Source organism: Delphinus delphis, chromosome 18 (assembly GCF_949987515.2).
Source record: "Delphinus delphis chromosome 18, mDelDel1.2, whole genome shotgun sequence".
Taxonomy (NCBI): Eukaryota; Metazoa; Chordata; class Mammalia; order Artiodactyla; family Delphinidae; genus Delphinus; species Delphinus delphis.
In genome coordinates this window covers 5484255-5495667 of record NC_082700.1, presented here as the reverse complement: position 1 = coordinate 5495667, position 11413 = coordinate 5484255, and the positions used below count along the sequence as shown (strand labels likewise).

Genomic DNA, 11413 nt, shown 5'->3' with positions numbered 1-11413 from the left:
TGGGGCTCTGGGTGGCTAGGGGCGTTGCCCAGTATCAAAAGAACCCAAGGCTGTCCCTTACGGGCAAGGTACTTTTTGTCTTCAGGGACAAAGCATCGATGAAACCAATCCAGAAAAAGTTACTCATTGTCCAGACCTCCTTGTACAACCAAAAGACAGCTTGTGTTTGTCTTTTCCCTTCAAGGCTAGTTAGCAGCTTTACAGGTATGGGCAGTCCTGATCATAGATCTGTTGCTGAACCCAAGTTGGTGTGCCCGATTCCCAGTGAGCCCCCATATATTTTATGCATTCATGACATACCTAACTTTTTCTTATTTTTCAGTATTTTTAGGCTATGCAGTTCGTCTGCGAGGTTTTTCAAATTGTCACAAATCTCCCAAAATTTTTCCAAATATTTATTGAACAAAATCCATGTGTAAGTGGACCTGTGTAGTTCAAACCCACGTTGTCCAAGGGTCAACTGTATATATACAATATTATTCAACCATAGAAAAGAAATAAATCCTGCCATTTGTGACAACATGAATGCCCTTTCAGGGCATTATGTTGAGTGAAATAAGTCAGGCAAATTCTGTATAATCTCACTTATATGTGGAATCTGAAAAAAAAAAAAAAAAAACCAAACTCAGAAACAGAGAAGAGACTGGTGTTTGCCAGAGGTGGGGGTAGGGAGTGGGAGAAATGAGTGAAGGTGGTCAGGAGGTACAGACTTCCAGTTATAACATAAATAAGTTCTGGGGATGTAATGTCCAAGATGGTGACTATAGTTACCAGTACAGGTTTCCCCACTATCTGAAAATAGAGCATTCCTGTGAAACCTTCTGCGAGCTCAGATTGTGTAAAGTGAAGAAGCTATTAACTTAGGGACACATCTTGCAAACAGATACACAGAATAAATGGAGATAAAGCACAGATGCTCACAGACACAGTACAAAGCTATGATGGCTTGATGGTGAGATGCTGAGTGTAGTTTCTGGGGAAAGAGCTTGGCAGTTCCACTCTCCTTGCTTGGGGTTCAAGCCACCCCTATGAGAGCTCGCTACCGAACAAACTCTGATGCTATTTTTGCTTTTCACCTTTTTTCATAAAAGCAAAAATCCTCTTCAGATTTCTTTCAGTTAGTGAAAACAGGTGCTAATGCAGGTCTTTTGTAAAAGTGAAGTGGCGTAAAGTGAACTTTCAAAAAGTGGGGGCTACCTGGACTCTATTATATATTTGAAAGTTGCTAAGAGAGACCTTTATTTAATTATTTATTTGTTTATTTATTCTTTTATTGGAGTATAACTGCTTTACAATGTTGTGTTAGTTTCTGCTGTACAATGAAGTGAATCAGCTCTATGTATACATATATCCCCTCCCTCTTGGACCTCCCTCCCACCCTCCCCCCATCCCCCCCATCTAGGTCGTCACTGAGCACCGACCTAATCTTCCTGTGCTTTATAGCATGTTCCTGCTAGCTATCTATTTCACAAATGGTAGTGTATTTATATCACTCCTAATCTCCCAATTCATCCCACCCTCCCCTTGCCCACTGTGTCCACATGTCCATTCTCTACATCTACGTCTCTATTCCTGCCCCTCAAATAGGTTCATCTGTACCGTTTTTCTAGATTCCACATATATGCATTAATATATGATATTTGTTTTTCTCTTTCTGGCTTACTTCACTCTGTATGACAGACTCTAGGTCCATCCACATCTTGAGAGTAGATCTTCAAAGTTCTCATCACAGGAAAAAACTTTAGTAACTGTGTGAGCTGATGGATGTTAACTGAACTTATCGTGGTACTCGTATTACAATAAATACATATATCTATTTGTGATGTTGTACACCTGAAACTAATACAGTGTTATATATCAACAATATCTCAATAAAACTGGGGGGGCGCCTCTCAAAACTCAATAATAAGAAGATAAACAACCCAATTTTAAAAGGCAAAAGATGCAACAGACATACTACCAAAGAATATATAGGATGTCGTACAAGCATCTGAAAGGATGCAAATGCAAATTAAAACCATGATGAGACATAATATGCCTCTTGGAATGGCTAAAATTAAAAATTCTCATCCTACCAAGCGTTGGTGAGGACATGGTACAGCTAATTCTCATACACTCCAATAGGAATATAAAGTGATACACCCTCTTTGGAGAACGGTTGGTACTTACTTAAAAAGTGACACAGACACCTCCCACAGGAGTGAGGTATGCCACTCCTTGGTATTTATTCAAGGAATCTGAACTCATACATCCAAACCACGACTTTTATACCAATGTTCATAGCAACTATATTTGTAAGATGCCCAAAGTAGAAACAATCCAAATTCTATCAACAGGTGGATGAATTGAAATGTTGTGTTGTATCTATATAATAGACTACTCCCCAGCAATTAAAGGGAATGAACTGCTGATAATAGGCACACCTTGTTTTACTGCATTTTGCTATACTGTGCTTCACAGATATTGCATTTTTTATAAACTGAAGTGTTGTGAAAACCCTGCCTCGAGTGAGTCTGTCGGCGCCATTTTTCCAAAAGTATTTGCTTACTTTGTGTCTCTGTGTCACATATTGGTAATTCTCACAATATTTCAATTATTCAATAATTATTTAAATTATTATCATATTTGATACGGTGGTCTGTGATCAGTGATCTTTGATGTGACTACTACAATTCACTGAAGGCTCAGATGATGGTTAGCATTTTTTAGCAAGAGTGTATTTTTTTTTAAGAGTGTATTTTTTTTTAAGAGTGTATTTTTTGATTAAGGTACGTACATTGTTTTCTTAGGTATAATGCTATTGCACACTTAGCAGACTACAATATAGTGTAAACATAATGTTTATATGCACCAGGAAACCATAAAGAAGAAAAAAAATGGCTGGTATACAAATAATCAGTTCCTCAGCTGCACTAGCCTCACTTCAAATGCTTAATGCTAAATGCAGCTAAGGACCACCCTCTTGAACAGCGCTAAGGAATATTTCCATCATGCAGAAAGTTCCCTTGGAAAACACTGCTCTAAGGACCTCCACTCCTGATTGATAGTAAGACTTACCTTTTATGAAATTATATTTCCTACACACTTTCCTGTTGGCCACTTTCCCTTGATTACATTTTTCTTAAAAAAATATTTATTTTTATTTTTGGCTGCGTTGGGTCTTCATTGCTGCTGCGCGCGGGCTTTCTCTAGTTGCGGCGAGCGGGGGCTACTCTTTGTTGCGGTGCGCGGGCTTCTCATTGTGGTGGCTTCTCTTGGTGCGGAGCACGGGCTCTAGGTGCGTGGGCTTCAGTAGTTGTGGCACGTGGACTCAATAGTTGGGGCTCACGGGCTCTAGAGCGCAGGCTCAGTAGTTGTGGCGCACGGGCTTAGCTGCTGCTCCGCGGCGTGTGGAATCTTCCCAGACCAGGGCTCGAACCCGTGTTCCCTGCCTTGGCAGGCGGATTCTTAACAACTGCGCCACCAGGGAAGTCCCTCCCTTGATTACATTTTGTTTTGTTGTAAGACAAACACGTATTTTCTTTTTAAGGTGCGCATGGATCAACATCATTGTCTTTATTTTGTTTTACAGTTGTTTTTTCCGCAATGATATTTGAGACTATCAGAAATCAAGATCTGCCTGTGATCAAGTGTGTTTTAATCAACCATAGAAACAATGATTCATCAGTGGGGACATCATCATCGAATCCCTTGGTAAAGTAATATTAAAATGACAACTTTAGCTATTTTCTCTAGAGACCATACTTTGTAAGCTATTGACACCTGCCATGGCTTATGGGCTTTTCTTTTTTGTGTATTTAAGTATTCTATGTACTCATATCTGGTACAGATGAGCGTCTCTACTCATTGCTACCTGGCACTCCATTCCATCAAGAGCCTTGTTCTCTTTGGGTTTAGATTCAGGAAGGACAGTGATACTAGAATGAGTAAGAAACAGGAATTGCCCTTTCTCCTTAAAAAGAAGCCAGGTTTCTCTCTCAAGCCTGAATCCCTAATTTCCAACTGTCTCCTGGACTTAGGTAAGTAGATTTTTCCATTTGCTCATTGAGACACACCTGTATAATTTATTTCATTTCTATTTCCCCAAGCATCTTCTTGTTTTAATGGATTTCTGTTTATGGCCCTGTCTAGTTCCTAGGCTTGAAAGCTCAGCCTCGTTTTGGACTGCTTCCTCTCCCTTGCCCTCACATTCAGTCAGTTACCAAGTCTTGTCAATTTCCTTTCTTTCCTAGTTCTCCTGTAACCACCTCATATTCCCTAGTCCCCCTGCCACTTCCCTAATTCCAGCCCTCATAGTCACAACAATATCATAAGTGGCTTCTTCCTTCTACAGTTCAGCTCAGGTAGGGCTGCCACATGGGTCTTCCTGAAGCAGGGCTACATCCATTACAGCCCGGCTTGGTCTTCCCACGGCTTCAAGTGACATGCACGTCGCTCCATAATCTGGCTCTGACTCCAAGTTCCAACCTTGTTTGTCGTTACTCTTCTTCATGCTATTCATCTATCGCAGCCTAGCTATTTACTCAAATGAAGGAAGCTTAAATAACCGAGAAGTGAAAATATTAAAAGTCTATATACAATAAAAAGTGAACATAAATTAGCCACTTCTATGGCTTTTATCCAGTTAAGGATTCATACAGATATATAGTCACTCTGTTTTCTTTAACATAAGTATAATACATAGACACATGCCATGATGCCCTGGAACCCCCCACTTCCCTCCCAAAATCAGAGATATTAAAAATATTCTCAAATTTTAAGCAGTGTGAAATAGGCGTCAATAACAACCTTCTACATGCATGTAAAACTCCTGATTTTTTTTTTTTTTTTTTTGGCCGTGCCACTTGGCTTGCGGGATCTTAGTTTCTGGACCAGGGATCAAACCCAAGCCCTTGGCAGTGAAAGGGCAGAGTTCAGTTCCCTGGACCGCCAGAGAATTACCCTAAAACTCCTGATTTAATACATGATTCTTTTTTATGCCAGAAACATGGTTGGTTTAACTTTTTAACACATATTGGTGTCATAACACATTGACTTATTAATAATTAAGGCATTTTGCATACATAGTATTTTTGTGCAGACAAGAAAAAATTTAATATTATTTGCTATGACAATTTAAAGTCTTAGTGTCTTTTATTTAGTATTTATTTATTTATTTGGCTGCATCGGGTCTTAGTTGCGACACGCAGTATCTTTCGGTGTGGCCCACGGGCTCTTAGTTGTGATGCATGGGCTTCTCTCTAGTTGTGGCATGGGGGCTCCAGAGCTCACAGGCTTAGTTGCCCCGTGGCATGTGGGATCTTAGTTCCCCGACCAGGGATCGAACCCGCGTCCCCTGCATTGGAAGGCGGATTCTTTTTTTTTTTCTTTTTTTTCTTTTCTTTTTTTTTTTTTTTTGCGGTACGCAGGCCTCTCACTGTTGTGGCCTCTCCCGTTGCGGAGCACAGGCTCCGGACGCGCAGGCTCAGCGGCCATGGCTCACGGGCCCAGCCGCTCCGCGGCATGTGGGATCTTCCCGGACCGGGGCACGAACCCGTGTCCCCTGCATTGGCAGGCAGACTCTCAACCACTGCACCACCAGGGAAGCCCGGAAGGCGGATTCTTAACCACTGGACCACCAGGGAAGTCCCTTTAAGTGTTTTTTCAATGTGAGAAAATAGCTGCACACATTTAAGTGTTTTCTTATAAAACAAGCTTTTTTAAAAAAAAAATTAGTGATGATTGATCTCAGTTCCTAGTATTAAGTGCTGCATTGTGTTTTATATCGTATAAATTATATTCTTATGCAATATTCAGGGTTGTATTAAGACCTAGTAATTCTTAAACAACATCAGACAACAGTTTTTGTTATACAACACCAGAATACAGTATTTGTGTGCAGTTCTTTTTGTCTTTGACCTTATAGTGTCCAAAGCATTATTTTCCGAAGTTATTTATGTTCGTTCTTTTCTTTCCCACCACCTTCACTCTGGTTATGTTAGTTATTTGTGATACAATTAACTTCACTTGGTTTGTATTCCATTTTGAGTTCCCCCTATATCCTGGTTGGCTTTAATGATTTACTTTTTTGAGTATGTGCAACATGACTATGGTCCTGAAAGCTAAAGGTATGTACTAAAAGATATACTCAGGGCTTCCCTGGTGGCACAGTGGTTAAGAATCCGCCTGCCAATGCAGGGAACACGGGTTCGAGCCCTGGTCCGGGAAGATCCCACATGCCTGGAAGCAACTAAGCCCGTGCGCCACAATTACTGAGCCTGTGCTCTAGAGCCCACGAACTACAGCTACTGAAGCCCGCTCGCCGAGAGCCTGTGCTCTGCAACAAGAGAAGCCACCGCAATGAGAAGCCCGTGCACCACAAAAAAGAGTAGCCCCCACTCGCCGCAACTAGAGAAAGCCCACACGCAGCCAAAAGTAAATAATAAAATAAATTTTAAAAAAAAAGATATACTCAGAGAAGTATCATGCCTTCTTCATGCCTACTACCAAGTTTCCATCTACCTCCTGAACTTTTTCCTTTTTCCACCTACCTCCTGAACTTCACCAGTTCCTTTAGAATTTTTGTATTATTCCTGTGTTTCTTGTGCACAAATGAGCAGATACATGTGCATTTTCTTAATCTTCTTACACGAGGGGTAGCATACTTGAAAGTAGATACTTTTTGCCCTTAGCTTTCTTCACTTAACAGTCTATCCAGGAAATCCCTGCATATCAGTTCATGGAGTTTGTCCTCATCCTTCTTTATGTCCTCCATTGTGTGGATGGGCCGTAGTTTATTCAGTCAGTCTCCTATGTATGAGCATTTTGGTGGTTTCTGTATTTTACAACTGTAATGATGGTGCAATTAATTGCTGGAGATATAGCCCTCAAAATAGGATTGCTGGCTCAGAGGGTGAAGTGCACGGTAGTTCAGTTAGGTGTTGCCGAATTCCAGTTCCCCTGCAGAAGGGTTGCACCTGTTTGCATTCCCCCAGCAATGTGTGAGAGTAGCTGTTTCCTCACAGCCTCCCTGACAAAATGTGTTGTCATACTTTAAAATTTGTGCCAGCCTGATAGATAAGGGATATCTCAGTGTTGTTTTGAGTTTTTCTGATCATGAGTGAGCTTCAACATTTTCTCATCGGTTCAAGGGCCATTCTTTATAGCTTTTTTGTGAATTGTCTATTCATTTCTTTTTCCCATTTTTTCTTTTCCCCCTTATTGTTTATTTATTTCGGCACCAGGTCTTAGTTGCAGCATGCAGGATCTTTAGTTGCGGCATGCGGACTTCTTAGTTGTGGCATGTGGAGTCTAGTTTTCCGACCAGGGATCAAACCCCGGCCCCCTGCATTGGGAGCGTGGAGTCTTATCCACTGGACCATCAGGGAAGTCCCTCTTTCTCCCATTTTTCTACATTTTCTCCCATTTTTCCCACTTTCTGTCTTTTGGCTCCTGTGTCCCTCAATGTTAAAAAAAATTTTATTTTTTCCTTTTTTTGGCCCGCGTTGTGAGGATTGCAGGATCTTAGTTCCCTGAATAGGGATTGAACCTGGGTCCTGGGCAGTGAGAATGTGGAGTCCTAGCACTGGACTGCCAGGGAATTCCCTAAAAAATTATTTACATATTAGGGATATTAGCCCTTTATCTGTAATATGCATTGCAAATATTTTCTCCTAGCATGTCAGGGTTTTGTTTGTTTTTACTTTTTTTTTAATAACTAAATTTTTTTTTTTTTTTGCTGTACGCGGACCTCTCACTGTTGTGGCCTCTCCCGTTGTGGAGCACAGGCTCCGGATGCACAGGCTCAGCGGCCATGGCCACGGGCCCAGCCGCTCCGCGGCATGTGGGATCCTTCCGGCCCGGGGCACGAACCCGTGTCCCCTAGCATCGGCAGGCGGAGTCTCAACCACTGCACCACCAGGGAAGCCCTAATAACTCAATTTTCAAAAAACTATTTATTTGTGGCTGTATTAGGTCTTCGTTGCTGCGCTCGGGCTTTCTCTAGTTGCAGTGAGCAGGGGCTACTCTTCATTACGGTGCACAGGCTTCTCATTGCGGTGGCTTCTCTTGTTGTGGAGCACGGGCCCTAGAGTGCATGGGCTTCAGTACTTGCAGCACGCGGGCTCAGTAGTTGTGGCTCGAGGGCTCTAGAGCGCAGACTCAGTAATTGTGGCGCACGGGCTTAGTTGCTCTGTGGCATGTGGGATCTTCCCGGACCAGGGCTCGAACCCGTGTCCCCTGCATTGGCAGGTGGATTCTTAACCACTGGGCCACCAGGGAAGTCCCTGTTTGATTTTACTTTATGTCCCTCTTTTAAGATCCAGCTCAATTGCTGTACTCCAGTGAAGCATTCCCACCCCCTCTATCCCAGCCTGGAAGTCACCTCTCTCTCCTCAGAAGGTCCAGAGCACTTAAATGCACCTTTCAGAGTAGTCGGTATCTGTTTATGGGGCACAGCATATTTCACTTTTAGTTATTTCTTCCTATTAGAGTCAAAACTCAAGGACAAGGTCAGTGTCTTTTTTCCCCTAGCCCCATTGCGCCCAGCAGGTGGTCTAGCACTTATCAGATATTGACTAAATAACTCACCAGATACTAACTGAAGAAATGAACAAATAAAATCAGAAATATGGCTTATGGTCAGTAGCAGAAGAGCTACCCTACCCTGCTCTTCACCTGCAGAAGCTTGTGTGTGTGTGTGTGTGTGCGTACACACATGTGAGGGCTACACTATGTGTCGGGGGGTAGGAGGTGAGGGGTCCAGCAGCAGAAGCTGCTAGCAAACCGTCCTTTCAATATATCTCAGTTATTTAAAGCAGGCAAGGGGTGTGATGGTGGCAATGAGCCTATGGGGATGTCTGCCCAGAACATACTGGGTTGGCCACAAAGCGTGTTTGGGTTTTCTGTAACATCTTACGGAAAAACCTGAACGAACTTTTTGGCCAACCCAATATTTTAGTTTTTAAGTTCCCTCTAACACAGATACTAATTTACTATTACTATGTAGATGCTTATCTGCATACCAGTAATCACAAAAACATATACCTATGTATTCTTTTTTTGTTTTTGTTTTTCTTTGGCCGAGCCACGCGGCTTGTGGAATTTTAGTTCCCTGACCAGGGATCGAACCTGGGCCCCCAGCAGTGAAAACATGGAGTCCTAACCACTGGACACCATGGAGTTCCCTATACCTATGTGCTTTAATTTTATGATTATTATCTGTATATTAGTTTGTGATTGTGAGGGCTGCCATAACAAAGTCTCAGACTGGGTGAATTAAACCACAGAAATTTATTGTTTCATAGTTCTGGAGGCTAAAATCTAGATGTCGTCAGGCTTGGTTCCTTCTGAGGCTGTGAAGGAAGGATCTGTCCCAGGCCTCTCTCCTTGGATTGTATGGCCATTTTTATGTTCACAGGGCGTTCTCCCCGTGTGCTTGTCTTCTCCAAATTTCCTCTTCTTATAAGGACATCAGTCATAAGATTAGAACCCACCCTAATGGCCTCATTTTGACGGGATCACCTCTGTAAAGGCCCGGTTCTGAATAAGGTCACATTCTGGGGTACTGGGGGTTAGGACTTCAACATATGAATTTGGGGGACTTCCCTGGTGGTCCAGTGGTTAGGACTCCGAGCTTCCACTGCAGGGGGCACGGGTTCGATTCCTGGTCGGGGAACTAAGATCCCACATGCCACACGGCACAGCCAAAAAAAAAAAAAGAATTTGGAGGGAACACAGTTCAACCCATAACAGTCTATAAAACATTTTCAAAATGCAGCCTACAATTATCTGTCTTTTCTTTAGAGACTTGTAATTTATAGGCATTTTGGTCAGACGTATGATCCTCAGTGGGTTATGATGTGCTTGGCTGTGTGTGTCATATGTCAACATGTGTTTATTTGATAAAGGTTCCAGCTAAGAAGAAGATGCATTGAACCTGCACTTGTAGTAAGTTCACATCATTTTGTCTATGACATAGGCATCAGAATCCCGGGAAGACCTGGACTGTGCCTTGAGGCCCGAGAGCACGGAGGCAGTCTACGAAGCGGCCACCGTGGAGGTGGACGTGACCGCATCCATCACACTGCAAGTGCTGGTCACCACCCCGGGGAACATTTCCTGTCTCTGGGTCTTTAAACACAGCTCCCTGAATTGCCAGCCGCACTTTGATTTACAAAACAGGTAAGCAGGGGCGGGGCAATGTGCAACCGTCAGGATTTTTGGAGGAATAGTTTCTTGCCATACAGAGACCTTCTTTCTTCATTTAGAGTTTCTATTCCAATCTCTGTACATGTTCACTGTAACTCTTATTTCCAGTGAAAGAAAATAAACTAAAAATAGCTAAGGCATGGATACATGACCTTTTGCAGCGGTCAAAACCCATGGGACAAACAACGCAAAAGGTGAACCCCAGTGTAAACTGTGGACTTTAGTTAATACCAGTATTGGCTCATCAGTTGTAACAAATACACCACACCTATGCAAAATGTTACTAATAGAAAAGCTGTGTGTGAGGGGTGGGAGTGGGGCGAGGGTGTATGCAGGATCTCTCTGTACTTTCTGCTTAATTTTTTTTCCTCCTTAATTTTTCCATAAACCTAAAATTGCTCTAAAAAATAAAGTCTATTCATTTAAAAACTTATATACAGATGTATAGGTATATTTAGGGCCTAAGAAAGCAGTGATGACTGGCAAAATGTAAAACAAATAGTGAAGAGTATTTGGGATTTTAAAGATGGGCTTGTTTTTTAAACTGGATTTTGTCTTAAAGGTAAAAACTTAGGAAGTTTTCATTCCGTTCTGGTTAAAGTAGCAAGGAGCTTTCTAGTTGAAGCAGTGAGAAGCTTCTTTCTGGGAAATCCTTGGGGAAGAACCCTTGGCTTTACATAGTTTGTTTCACAGTATGATGAGCAGAATTGCAATGATATGTGATATCCACAAAGCATTTTAGTAAGAAATTGATCTGTATGTGGGGAACATTGGTCTCACCATCCAGAAAGATATCGTGGCCAAGGTTTGTAGATTGACCACCAAGCCTGTATCTAACCCTGGGCTGACTGCTGCCCCCTGCTGTCCGAGACCAGGTGGGGCAGGAAGCAAGGGGCACAGGCCATTGAAATGCCCACTTACTAATTCTAAGGTGCTTTATTCTCTAATTCTTGGGGTGCTCAGGTGACCCAAAGCTATAGAAGAACCACTGTCTTTCTAGGAGCAATGCAGGAAATGGCCCCTCAGTGACCCAAAGGGGGTTCCATGCCACCTGACTGAGACACGGGAGAACATCTGTGACTGACTTGTACCAAGTATTCACACTTGTGTCTTTAAGGTCAAACCAATGTTTAAGTAATTTTCAGGACAGTAGCTATAATTCTGAAGTTTGGTTCTAAATCTTAGAGCACATTCATTTTCCTTTCCCCTTTTGAGGCCCTGTTAC

The 11413-nt window shown here is 42.4% G+C and overlaps 1 protein-coding gene across 1 annotated transcript in view; it reads left to right on the top strand.

Annotated features, from left to right (window-relative positions):
- Nucleotides 1-206: 206 nt before the first annotated feature.
- Nucleotides 207-11413, top strand: part of FLT3 (fms related receptor tyrosine kinase 3) — a 54443-nt gene continuing 43236 nt past the window's right edge. The window contains exons 1-3 of the mRNA XM_059996180.1: nt 207-264; nt 3572-3693; nt 9959-10161. Of these exons, the coding sequence (XP_059852163.1) occupies nt 207-264; nt 3572-3693; nt 9959-10161 (383 nt within the window). The remainder of the gene's footprint in view (nt 265-3571; nt 3694-9958; nt 10162-11413) is intronic.